This window comes from Amphibalanus amphitrite, unplaced genomic scaffold, assembly GCF_019059575.1.
Source record: "Amphibalanus amphitrite isolate SeventyFive unplaced genomic scaffold, NRLGWU_Aamphi_draft 000210F_arrow, whole genome shotgun sequence".
Taxonomy (NCBI): Eukaryota; Metazoa; Arthropoda; class Thecostraca; order Balanomorpha; family Balanidae; genus Amphibalanus; species Amphibalanus amphitrite.
In genome coordinates, this window is record NW_024881705.1 from 385,830 (window position 1) to 399,665 (window position 13,836).

The window sequence follows — 13,836 nt, forward strand, 5'->3', positions numbered from 1 at the left end:
CGTGCGTAGGCGATTGAGCGGTTCTCCCTGGCTGATTGACCGAATGATCGCTTCTGCTCAGATCATGGTTCATGGCTGGTTGGTTGTTTTTGCTGCTCTGTGTACTTACCTCCCTGCTTGTTGGTGTGCGTGGGATGGTGCTTAACGCCTCATATGTCTGAGCCTAGTATGTAAAGCGTACTGCGTTTGCAGCTGTCACTCTAATTCCTTCGGCGGGAGAGCTGCGAAAGATTGCCTTACCAATGACTTATATTAGATGTGACTGAGTGCAGTTCGCTTCCGACTTTCCCCATCCATTCGACCGTCACCTCCCAGTGTACCACGGTTGACGAGTGACGTTATATCGGCGCATACCGTCGTTTGCCCGTCGGTCGGTCGGCCGCTCCACAGTCGCTGTGTCGCCGGCCGGTGCTGTCGCGGTCCCTCGTTAGTGCGTCCCTCCTCCCCCGCCCGTCCGACGTCCAACGGCGCCTCTCGTTACCGGCCCTTCAGCCGGCGAACGCGGCTCAAAGACCCAGCTCAGGTGAATGTTTATTATCCGACATAAGCATTCATGCGTCCACTCACTTAGTACGAAAACAAATCCGAATCATGCCAGAAATCGGGCGGTGCGAGCACGGCGGCCGGCCGCGCCGCGGGCGCCTCCAGCGCGCCGTGACTGTCGCGCGCGCGCGCCGGATACAGTACGGGCCGGCGGCGGCGGCGGCGGCGGCGGCGGTGTCTCCCTGTCAGACAGGGCCTCCTGCCGACGGTGCCGGCCGCCCGACCACCCGGAGACACCTTATTATGATAATAGGAACTTGGGAGAGGCGCGAGGAGAGCCGGCCAGCCGCGAGCTGCTCGCGCCGGGCCGCCGCGCCCGGTGACGGCGGCGCGCGCGGCCCGGCCCGGTCCGGACTCTCCGCTCGCCACCGCACATCCACCTCACTGGCGCATTGCCGTCTGTATCACATTGCCAATAATGCCGTTAGCACGTCATCAACAAAATAAATATATAACCCAACACTGCCAGATTGAATACAGTACACGCAACGCTAGCTACGCCAGACTATCGGCAATTATACGTACACACACGCACACACACGCACACAAACATGCGCCAGACTAAAACACACTCGAAATCAACACAAATCACAAATTCGACCACTGGAATGCATTTTTGTTAAACATACATCCTACGCGAGTGGTCGATAAGAATTGCGGCTGCGGCGCGCTCGCGGACGCGCGTGCCCGCGCCGGTGCGGTTTGAACGCTGAAGCGCGTGTCGCCTTCTCGGGGCGAGGTGGCGGCCCGGTTGGCACGCGCTCGGGGTTCGACGCAGCCCCAGTGACAACACCGACATGCCTGACATGGCGTGACGTAACGCGCGCGCGAGACGCCACTGGAAAACAATGGCACTTGATGCGAGGCCCGGTTAGTTGAAAAGTAGCAGGCGGTTAGCTCTCCGGGCCTGGACGGGGCGGGGAGCGGCCGGGGCCGCCGGCCAGACTCGCGCAGAGGGTCCGCCGCGACAGCAGCGGACCCGGGTGGCCAGCTCAGCGGACCGGTGCGGGGACCTCAGTGCGTCTGAGGGCGTCTCTCCGTCCCTGCTGAGCGGCCGGCACCGTGAGCTGCGCGAGCCGCGCGGCGGACCGATGAGCCGCTGCCCCGCCCCCGTCGGCCGGAGGGTGCCGTGTTAGGAACTTGAGTTAGTCAACAGGAACCCTTATAGGAAACATGGCGGCAGCGATAGGGACTATGTACCGTGCATTCCCGAACCTGTGCAGAAACTACAGCTGTAACAGACAGGAGTGCCGCACGGCGGCGCGGCTAAAATGCCAGGAATATTACAAAGGCACCAAAAAACAGGAACTGTCTTCACTGATTTAGCGCTCCATATACCATGAAATTGTCCCTAGCCGGCGCCGGCAAGTGCTACAAGAACCACGTCACCCGGTATAAAAGTACAGGAACATTTTAGTATTGTTAGTATATGTATATATATGTATATATAATGTTAGGAACATTAGCTGTGGTTGGCGGCTGACCGCCGTCCGGGTACCATTATATGGCATTGGAGACGCTCTCTCGCCGCACGCACACACAATATCACAACGAGAATAACACCACAGACGGCCGCTGCGACCAACAGAACAGGGCACGACGACGTCATCAGCGCTGCGTTAGGAACCATAGTGCCAGCGTGTTGTACTTTGTCTCACACAACACAGTCACACACACGCCGCGCCGGCCCGCGGCGCGCTGCGCAGCGCCCGGCCGGCCTCGCCCCCATATGGAAGAGAGATTAACTCTATCGGAGAAACATGTAGCTACGTATTGTCTGTGTGACGGCGCGCGCGCCGCCCTCCTCCGGTCGTCCTGTCCGTCCGCTCTCTCTGTCGTTCTCGTTCTCCCGTTCTCTCTCCCTCCCCCTGTCTCCCGTTCGGTGTCCTGTCCCGTACCGTCTGTCGCGGCCCTGTCGTCTCTCCGAGCGTCGGTGGATCCTGCGTCGTGTGCCGCGTGCACTGGCCTCTGTCTGGGCGGCGCTTTGCACCGGCCCCGCCGGCGGCCTTGACACGCGTTATTGCGGTGTGTGTGGGCCCGCCGGCTCGGCTAGTGCTCGCCTCGGACAGTGCCCGCCGACGGCTGGAAGTTACCGTTGGTGTCGGTACCGCCGAGCGCCGCCAGCGTCTTGCTCTGCGCCAGCGAGGCGAGCTTCTCGGCGGCGTCGCCGTGCTGCCGATTCAGGTGGGCGAGCGCCTCTGCGCGCGTGGCGTGCCTCTGGGCGCACACGGTGCACTGGTACTGGCGCTGGGTGAGCAGCAGCCGCGCCGGCGGCGGCGCTCCGGCGCGCTGCCAGCACGGGTGCCGCTCCAGCTGCGCGGCCGTGGCGAACACCAGGTGACACTGCTTGCAGACGGCGCCGCTCTCGCCATCCACCTCTGTGACACCCCTCAGCCCGTCGGCCGAGCAGCCGTCCTGTGTGAACCGCGCCTCGGACGGCCCGGGCGTCTGTAGCGCCTGCCGCAGCTCGGTCAGCGCGTGGGCAGGGATCTGGAGCAGCCGCAGAGGGGTGCCGGCCGAGCCATCCCCGCCGGTGCCGGTACTGCCGCCGCCCGAGTCCCCAGAGGACGACTCTGCAACACAAGAATGGAGATGGGTCAGTTGAGTCGGTGGTGGAAGATGGGAGAGACACGGCACACTTGGCATGATAAGAGCGAGCGAGACAAACAGAGACTGTCTCAGAAAGCAAAGAGAAAGTCACAACAAGTAATGGCCATAGATCATGCAGGCTAGAGACTGGGGAAGGATGGTCGTTGGTACAGACAAAACAGACGGGAACATCGCCCGCCGAATGCACTCGATAAAACAAACGGAAATGTGGTCGGACGACAGAGGTGGATTGGCGGAGTTCCAGTGAAGGCAGGCGTGAAAGCGGCCACACTGTTCACGCCGTCACCGTTCGTCACAATAGGCACACACACAGACGGCGGCCCCGGGCGTCACGGCGCCCGCTTCACACCTGATTTCAGCGGTGACCGGTCGGAAGTGGCCGAGCGGTGGGGAGGTGGGAGGGGAGGGGTATCCGCCTGGACAAACAGCGAGTGTCAGCGGCGCGAGGATTATCCACCGCCCGGCCACAGGGAGAGAGCTGTTATTCATCATCGTCCGGAGACGCGGCGGCGGCGGCAGGTACGGCGCGCCGGTCACAAACACGACGCGCCGACCGCAGCGCCCTCTGTCTCGGCCGCGCCGGTACCGTGCGCCGGCCGTTTTTACCTCACCAACAATGATGTGTTTATGGCGCTGTGGCGGCGAACAAAAGAGCTCCACACGTCGATCGCGCACCGCCGCCATTACGGGCGCCCGGCTCGATTGCAATTACATGCAACCGACTAGCAAACTGCCGCTGCTTTCGGTACGTGCCGACAACGGCGCGTTGGCGACTAATGACTCATATCCGGGCTGGGACGTGCTCCGAACCGCCTGCCGCCCGCCGGGGTGTCAGCGGCGGAGCAGAGGATAGCTGCCACTCCGGGTGGGGTTAGCGCTGTGCCGCGGAGACCGGCTCGCCTGGGGCCGCCCCTGTCGGCAGCGCCGGGGGCGGTCGGCCGGTCACGTACTAACCATACTGTCAGGCACTGTGTAGCGCCATAACTCTGGCGCTCCCACCGCCCACCGGCTTATCATTCAGTCATCCGGGGCGAGCGCGTCGCCTCCGTGGCGCCACCGTCCCTGGTGTATCATATTTAAGCCGGATTCCACCACGCTGTGTCCGTTCTAATTCGCTGCCTCCATTTATACGACTCCAGATTCTGACTTTTTAGGACTAGATATCATAAAATGGTAGGATACTTTTCACGAGGCTGCTTTCCATGCATCGTCATGGCTAATCATGCTCCAGAAGAGTCTTCTGCAGGCCTTTCCGACCTACAACTCAGCGTCACATCACTCCCGCGGCAGCGGCGCGGCGGCCCCCATTTGCGCGAGTGATCGGCGACCGGCGACTCGGCCGCGACGTTCTAATGCGCTTCAACTTGAGACGGAAGCGCATTAGCGGCCCTACTTGACAAGAATGAGAGTAATTAACATGATTGGAGGCTACAGCGGGAGCGCGTAATAGGATTAGGTCGAGCGGCCCGGCCGGGGGGACATGCGGACGACGGCCGGCCGGCCTTCCGCGCGCCGGCCAGAAGCCGCACAAACTATGGATTTCCGAGCTCATAGAACACTGCTGTGGCAGCTCGGTGTCCTCGCCAGGACGGACAGCGAGGACACGGCTCCCCGCCCGCGCCGGCGCCCTCCCTCGCTAACCGATCAGCCATGGGAGAAAGCGCGGACAAATTCCCCGACGCATTAGCGGTGAGGATCAGCGCGCGGACGAGCGCGGTCACCGGGGCGGCGACGTGCCACCAGAAAAAGGGTCCTCCGGAGCGCGGACGCCGCTGGGTCCGCTGCGCTGGTCAGCTCCGTTGGGGAGACGCGGCGCCGAGACACCGGGGCGTCTCCACCACCAGTTACCGTCCGGTGAGCGCTCCGAAGAGTAATGTTCCCGGCGGCTCCGACACGCATTGGAGCGGCCCGGCTCGCGCCGCTGACAAAGGTGACACGGGACAAACCAAACGCGCCCAATTCGTCACCGGCGCGCTGAAATGAGCACTCTGACAAATGGTGTGCTTAATTTGCCCGAAAAAAAAAAAACACACACACACAGCCTGCCCTGCGCGCGAACAAATTGCCCCGGGGCGCCTGCTGAAGTGCCGAGATCGGTCGCCGGCGCCGGACCGGTCAGCGCGGCGGCGGGTGGGCTGGAACCGGTGCTGACATGACGTGCATATGGAGCCGAGTCGGACCACAATAAAACCGACCACCGGCCGCGAGCGGCACGCCGGAGAATCCCACTCCAAGCGCCGCTTTCGAATCTCTCCGGGCGCGCGTGTTTAACCACTTGTGTCTCACGACTTGCCGGGCCGGCTACTCGAGATGATTGCCGACCCGGAGGGGGCCAGCTGCTCGCTGACGGCCGACGGCGGCGGACGCGGCGCGGCGGGGACGAGCAGCGACACCCGTCAGCGATCGGCGGCGGCCGTCACGGCGCGCTGGGGACGGTGGCGGCGCGGCGCTGCGTGCCGCCTCGAAATTACACCAGCGAGGCCCATAAAACACCAGTAACAAATTGGACACTTTTTGTGCAATATTAATGAGAAAAACGGGAAAGACGAAACCGGAGGGCGGCTCGGCGGCCGGCTTTACGAGTGGGAAACCGCGAGCGACGGCACGGCGGCCGCGCCGACACGCCGCAAACGCCGCCGCCTCGCCGCGACCGTCTCGACTGCGTCTGGCGACAATCACGCCGGTAACCATACCGTATCCGTTTCCGCCGCCCCTGCATCACTCCCAAACCGCCCACCGGCTCGCCGGGCGGCTCTACCTCCGCCCCCGCCCCGCATCCGCCCCGCGGTACCGATCTCCTCCTCTCGGTCAGTCAGACCAGCAATCTGCAACTCGGCCGCGCCAGGTGATGCGTGCTCGATTATTGCCGGTGATTATCAGTGATTAGTGATAACTGTGGCGAATTCGAGGCCGCCGGGTCGACGCCCGCGGCGCCGGCCACCGTTTTTGCCATGTGCGGACAAAACCCGCCACTTACACCGCCATAATTGTGCCCAGTTATCCCGCAAGGACAAAACAGTCGGAACGGAGACGGCGCGCCGGTCGGCCGGGCGGGCGGAGGGAGAGTGGAGGGCATCCGCTGCTCTGACTGGCCCGGCGCTGTGCCGGTGACCTCAGTGACCTGCCGGAGCGGTCAGCGCCGCCGGCACACAGCGGCAGCGCCGCAGAGTTCGGGTGTATCTCAGGGAATGGCGGCAGTTTGCAACGTGTTAGCACCAACTTGTCCAGCGGTTTCGCAAGATGGCTTGCTTAACACCAAGTGGTGAAGTCAGAAGCCATGTCGGGTGATAGGCCGCGCCTTGCGGTCTTCCCTTCCAGGATGTTGGGTACACTAAGAGTTAACAAACAAGCTTCATAATTTCTGACTGGTGGTGGCAGAACAGAACATCCGCCTACACGAACCTCTGCTGGGGAAACCTGGTGCAACAAACTAGCCGAGCTTTCATTCATTCATTCATTCATTGTGGCGGCGACTGCGGAGCGGCGCCCACAGTCGTCTCTCCCACATCAGGTTAGCGAGCGGTCTGCCTTCCTGGTGCGTCCCCGGCTGCCCACGGCTGGACGGTGACGCTGCGCAGTGCCGCGGGACGCCGACCGGGCCTTATCCGACCGCGACCCGCACCGGCGCAGCAATTAACTCAAGGACAGCGCGCCGCGCCGGCCTCGTCCGCCCTCCGCGCCGGCCACGTCCGCCCTCCGCGCCGGGCCGATCGCCGCCGCGACCGGTCAGCGGGGGTGTGACTATGGGCTGTCGTTAGGTGCCTCAACTCCCTCCGTCCACAGTAAACCACCCACCGACCGCCGCCCTGTCTCATATCGTCTACCACTCTACCTACCGCCCGTCCTACTGCCCAGCGCTCACGGCCCTGCCTGAAATCATGCATCGCCTTGCCTAATGTCATCGAACGCCCACCATCCACCGTAATCCATTCACCACCGCCCACCACTCTGTCCCGCGCCGTCCACCGTCCCCTGCCCTCTGTCCGCGCGTCGGGGCCGCCCGGTCGTCCCCTACTCTCTCCCTCTCTCTTCGCCGCATACGTCACACCGTTCCAAGGCCCGGCGACCGACCGCGGCCCACTGCGTGTCATTACACCCCAAATTACCTCAAATTAGAAAATTCCAATACCAATCACTATTATTCAAACAAATCTCCGTCGATGTGAATCGTCCCTCGATAATCGGACACCGCTCTCCTGCTGCGGAGGGTGGATGGGTGCCCGTTTAACGAGTGACTGTGGTATTTTCGTGTCCCAATGAGACAGCAAATAGCGGTGGCTGCCGATATCACGAAAACCTGCGGATCACGGCGTGCGGAGCGGTCGATTCACGGTGAAAGTGGCGCTGGCGGGGCGATATGCGTCCGGCCTCTGTCTCGTATAGCTCACTGTTCGCACGCTGCTCCTGCAGTCTGTCCCCGAGGTTGGGGTCTCTGCCGCACCCAGTGCGTCCACCGAGTCCGTCTGGAGTCCGCCCGGAGTCCGGTGGAGTCCAGCGGAGTCGCGGCCGTCGCCGGAAATAACGTTCTGCCGTCTGATTTGCATGCCGCTCAGTCAACGAGAATGAACGGTCGCGTCCGCCGTCCCCGGCGTCACCTCGGCCGGCGGGCGAAATACGAAAATCAGCCGGCCGTGAGGCGTAATCGCCGCACCCGCCGCGTCAAGACGGCGCACGACGCTCAACAAGCACGTCAAACAAGCCTTTTTAGCAGCCCGATGGGCCGGCCGGCCGGCACGGCGGCGGAGGTCGGCCGGATGTGCTGCCGCTAGTTCGGCCGCCGGCCGCCAGGGGCGCTGAGGTCGGCCGCAGCTCGGCAGCTCTGTTGGTTCGTCCCTCTGCCGCTCCGGTCGGTCCAGGGGTCAACCAGGTGAGCCGCCGGGCCGGCGGCGGCGCCGTGACCGGAGCCGAGCAGCGGCACGCTCCGCCGCCGCCCGCCGCCTCTCGGGTTGCCAGCACGAGCCGCATTTGCATAATAGCCCGCCGCGCCATGCACACGGGCCCAATGTTGCCGGTGATTTGCAGAGAGGCCGCTCGGCACGCGGGCACGCGTCGGCACGCCCTCCCCGCCCGAGGGGAGACCGAGACGAGACGCGAGCCACCGAGACGCTCCGGGGGTGGGCGGGCGGTCAGAAGCTCGCTCGGGTCGTTATGCTGTCCGGTATGCTATGTTGCATTGTCGAGTGACTGACGCCACTGAATCCGCCGCAGACGTCGGAAACAGGTACGGACTTGATGCAGCTCGCGATTCTGTCACCAGGTGGTGAAACATGGATCACAGTGAGCTAGCAGATGTTGGACAATAGAAAAATCAGCGCCTGCATCGTCTGAGAGCCTGGCAGCGTGCCGCGAATTTCGGCCTGACGAGTGCTCGTTCGGGTTGCACTGACAGCCCGCTTGAGGATCACGAATGTTGATGTCTGTAATGTCGTCTGTGGCCGCTCAATGAAGACATGCCAGGTGTATGAAGAGAGTGGTGAGCCGCTCACTGGTGGCCCTCATCCCTCTCAAAGTGTTATTTCTCACGAGCGGTCTGCACGAGCGTGGCTGCAGCTCGGCCAGTTAGCGGCGCACGAGCCGACCGGCCCGCCGGCGGCCGGAGCGGCCACTTGAGGCGGCGTTAGGGCGGGTCCGGGCGTGTCAACACGTCTGCCGAGTGCCCCCGGCCGCACCTGGCCGCAGCCGCTGCAGCTATCATAGTCCGGCCGGCCGCCCCGCCACCGCCGGAGAGCTATGAGGGTGTGGCGGGGCGGTCCGACGTGCTAGCCAGTCTCACTGGGCGCGCCCAGCCACCTGAGTTACACCCCACTCGCCATGCAAATGGCCAGCCAGACGTAATTAAAATCCCAGGCAATTAAAGCGTCAGCTCGTTTGGAGGCGGCGGCCGGCGCGGTCGGCGTGAGGGTCGATTTAGTGCCGATCGCGCCCCTAGATAGTGGGTAACTCGGTAGCCCGCCAGGCCGGCAAAAAGGCAGCGGCCGCGACAGCGCGCCTGCCCTCTGCACGCTCTAATTAGGAGCCGCCGCCTCGGGTCGGGTGGAGGGCTGAGGAGCGCCGCTCCACTGCCCTGGTGCAGAGCACCACAGGTCAGGGAGGAGCGGCGACATGTCACGGCGATACCCGCCCGCCCGCCGCCGATTAGCATATCGACCCGTATCCGCATTCAGAATTGTCATAGATGTGTCGTTTACGGCCCGAGTGGCCGCGTTCGAACCGTTATTGACCGGGCCGTATGAGTGGCCGGGGCGGGTCGGTCGGCCGGCCGGCCCGCGTGACCTGACCCGCACTACACTGCACTGGTCGGGCCGGTCGGCCCAGCGGGCGAGCCATACCGATCGGCCCTCAGAGCCGACCGCCGCTGACGCCGGCCGCTATCAGCAGCCGCGCGAATTTGCTCGCCGCTAATTTATAGTAATTGCATAATGATTTCGTACATTATGGCTCCATAAATTCATTAAGATCGTCATACATTAGCGCCGGGCAATGCAAAGACTGCGCGATGCAACTGGCCGGCCATTGGAGCAACATTAAGGCACAGATATATGGGAGAATCGGGCGTCCAGCCGGACCGCGGAGAGCCCCGAGCTGACCGGCTCACCACGTCAGGATGCTAAACAGCGCGCGATAAGTTATATCGGCGGCCGGCAGATAGCATCTCCTGCTAACTTATATCGGTGGCGGCCGGCCCGATAGCATCTGCTGCTAACGACTTGCAGCTGCCGGTGAGCAGGCGCGTCACGCGGCGCGCGGCGGGCGCCGTGCTCCGCCGGCACCTCGGCTGGCCGGCCGGCGGGGGCGGCCCCGTGCAGGTCGCGCCGCGCCGCGGTGACCAATCACTGGGGCTGTCGGGGCTCGCCGGCGGCCGGCACCTGCTCCCCACCCGGCCAGCCCGGATACAGACAGAGCGCCGGCAGACGGCGAGTGCAGCTGCAGATAGCGCACGGCCAGCACTCGGCAGATGCTTTTCAGGAGACGCACCAAAATTCAGACGATGGAGATGGTGGCGATAGTCCGTTGAGGAAGGAAGTCGAAAGGAGTGCTGTTGAGTTTGCAGCATTCTCAACATTGTGAAGTGACTTAGAGGGATTTTTAATTTGTATTGAACAAGCTGAAATGACGGAGTTTGGTTTCTTTGTTGTATTGCTCTCTATATAACAGAGGGCACTTTACTGTGTTGTTTCAATTGCATGCAAGCCTGTTCTTAAAGAAGTACATATATACTAGCGCGAGCCGGATGCTCCCAACCTCTACTTAATCCTTTCTTTCGAGCGGCGTCTTGGACGATCTCTCCTGCAGCCGTCACCGGGCCGCCAACCGTCGCCGACGCGCCATCAACCGTCACCGGCGCGTCGCGACAGCACTTGCGATTCGGCGCAGGCGGGGCGCGGCGCAAAAAGTGCCGTCGGGCGCGTCCGGACCGGCCGCGATCACTATGCGCGCCGGCGATGATGGCGGGCCCCCCGCCGGCCCCGTGACACAAACAGTGCATTCCCATCGCTCACGGAGCGACGCCGAGCCGATCCCCGGATAACACACCATTGTATGCTAATTGCCGGCCCACACAGGTGACACATAACCGTCTTTATTGATGGAAGAAGTTAACTTTTTATCTCGGTCCATCGTCCCGGCCGGAGGCGGCGCGCGGCTGAGGCGAGGGCGGCGCGGCGGCGGCCATATTTGGCATATTCGGCGCAGCGCGGCGCGCCGGGATGCGCGCTGTGTCAATTGCAGCGCAGCTGCCATAACTTGGTCTCGGCTGGCGTCGCCGTCCGGCCGAGCTTATGAAATTTTATTGACAAGATGCTGGCGGCTGCAGCGGCGCCGCTGCGAGCGCGACGCCATTACTGCCGGCTACGAGCGCGCCAATAAAAGGATTCATGATTCCGGCCGGCCGCTTTAGATTTTACAAATGGGTTCATTATCTGAGTGTTGATCTCTGGCGACATTTTTATCTGGTGCGATCGATGCGGCTATGATTGGACGCGGCACAGCGAGCGCGGCCGGCCGGCGGACGGCTCGTTCCGCGCTCACGCGCCGCCGGACTCACATAGCCGCCGGGTAATTGAACGGGGGTCGGGGACGGGAACAGAGGACGGGCCAGGCTGGACGGCACGGGACGGGCGCTGGATAGGAGCTGCGGGTATGCAGCATGGGGAGCTTTGGCTGGAGCCGCAAGACTAGTAGGAATTTAGGGGGCTAAAGCAGCGGCAGCCCAGGACAATGCTGTTTACTTTGTTACATGTTCACTTCGGGAACAGGTCAGTGGGCCAGTATTGAGCACCACTGGCAGAGGGAGGGGTGCACCCGCCTGGAATGACGCACACGCCATGAAGGGCGCACCTTCGACGGGAGGCGGCGTCACAGACGGTTACTTACATGCTGATTGTTGGACGGCATATGGACTGCGCTCTAAATATGGCACCTTTGAGGGCACACAACAAGGGCACTGGCATCGGTGAGCGATGTAAAAGGCTCTCTGGTAATGTGTCGACTGTCGTGTCCGATGGCTACTTGGCATAAAAAGCGGAGTGAATAAAGCAAACACAAGGAGATATATGGTCAGAAAACTCGCTTCGGGAAGAAAAATTGACGAAATTAAAACTGATGGAGGAGTTGAAAGAAAGCATGAGCCGGCGAAGCAGCAAAGGCATCCGGAAAGAAATAAAATTATGGATCAGCTTCTTTGCTGCAACAAAGACAGTGCAACAGCGGCCCATAACTTGACCGAGGCATACGGCTGAGAGCTCAAATGAAGAGAGACTCCAGTTGATAGCAATAAACCCATCCGCCGACCCCAAATGAAAATTCATGGCGACTTCGAATGGCCATCATTTCCACCCAAATAAAACTGCCGGCTGACCCGGCAGCGCGGGCTATCGAAGCACGAGCCGGGGTCGGCCCGCCGGCCGGCCGGCCGACCCTCTGGCATATCTCCCGCATGTCGGAGGGCGGCCAACAAAGGCCGCTGCCGCCGGACCGCACTGTCTCATCGTCGGCCCGCGCCATGTAATGGACGCCACTCATTACACAGAGTAGGGGCGGGGGCCGCGAGACGGCGGCAGTCATCCGACAAAACGACGGACAAACGTCGCCGGCCTTCCGCGAACCGGCGGCGGCGGCGCGGCGCGGCGCCGGGTCGGCTTTTTGCCGGGCGATGCAGGATGCTCTGATGATGGAATTGCTGTATTCGGCGCCCGCTGGTCCATTGAGTACCGAGTATATTGGGAATGTCTATTGATAGTGAGGTAAATGGACTACGTAATTAAGTGTTTTGAGAAGTTGTGTCACACCGAATTGGTGTAGATCCTGTTCAAGGGGTATTCCCGGTTTATCAGAATCTATCACTCATCGGATGAACGCAAGAAGTAAGCATCGCCAGCTATTGTAAAGTGCACTGTTCAATAACATTGCTGCCGGTAGAATGAAATACTGATTTAGAAACTTGCCTTGCGTCATTTTGGAAGGAGGCCAGTTAACATAAAACCCAATAAAGCGTCATTCAGATCACTTCTCAACAAGCGTACTTTATCTCAAAGTTAACTTTTGAAATGTATTAAAATACAGGAATACATTTACCTAACGGTTTTCAATAATTCTCATCCAAAATGTGGCTCATCCTCCACCTACTCTCAGCTATTGAACGCGGAGGTGACTGAGTCATGTCGACTCCGACTCAGGGAGTCAACGAACTGCCGTCCCGGTGCCATTCGGCCGGCCCGGCTTCCACAAACGGCGGGCACAAAGCGGCGCCGGTCGCGGTGACGCCGCCTACGGATTCGGCGCGGCTTGACAGCGTTGATTGCGGCTGATGGATCCGCGCCCGGTCACGGTTGGCCAGCCCCGGCCGGGCGGCCCGGTCTGGTGGTCCGCGGAGGGCCGCGTAGTGCGGCGGGTCTCCGAGCAGCGGCGCTGTCCCCAGGGGAGCGTACCGCGCCGGAGCGTCCCGTGTCTCCGCCGCGTCCTACGGGAGCGTTTGTCGCGGGCTTCTCGGAAGGCCCGCGTGGACCGGCTCTGAGCGAGCCGCAACTGCGGCGCAGCTCGGACCAACCGGCGTCCAGCCGGGCTGCATCGCCATTAATAGGGCGCCGAGCTCCGTCTCCGGCGGCAGCGGCGGCGGCGGGCGGCTCCAGCGGGCGGGCGATACACCCACCCGGCCGGTGCTGCCACCTGGCCGGCCGCCGCCTCAGCGTGATCGATGCCACAGGATGAATCGTGGGTTTATGTCTAATTGCGCGGCCTTGGGTTTCACCGTAACTAACGCTTTAATTGATCAAAACAGTCATGGATAATCGTTTCTGTGATTGTTTGTTCGGCGGACGCTGGAGGTCAGCTGGTGCGCGCTGCGCCGGCTGCGCGGCGGAACTGCCGGGCCCGTGCGGCGGACCGTGAGGTCGGTCACACAGGCCGCGGGGGAGCACGGAGCACGCGCTGTGGGCGGTTGTGAGCGCCAGTCAGGTGTGTGTGTGTGTGTGTGTATGTGTTCGGAGGTCGGTCGGTGCACCAGTGGGTCTGACTGAAGTTACGTCAGACAGTGTTTGATGCTAATGCGCGCGGCCGCCGGAGGAGTCATCTTGTTGCCAACGCGACGCTGTCCGTCGGCCGCCATCAGATGTCGACTCCGAACCGGACACATCATCGGCCTTGACCCGGTCCTCCGGTCGGGCCGCGGCCTCCTGTTCCGTCCCC

General features: G+C 62.2%; 1 protein-coding gene across 3 annotated transcripts in view; it reads right to left on the bottom strand.

Annotated features, from left to right (window-relative positions):
- Window positions 1–519: 519 nt before the first annotated feature.
- Window positions 520–13,836, bottom strand: part of LOC122385143 (zinc finger homeobox protein 3-like) — an 88,767-nt gene continuing 75,450 nt past the window's right edge. For all 3 annotated transcript variants that reach the window (XM_043373192.1, XM_043373194.1, XM_043373193.1), the window contains exon 4: window positions 520–3,116. In XM_043373192.1, the coding sequence (XP_043229127.1) occupies window positions 2,593–3,116 (524 nt within the window). In that variant the 3' untranslated portion in view covers window positions 520–2,592. The remainder of the gene's footprint in view (window positions 3,117–13,836) is intronic.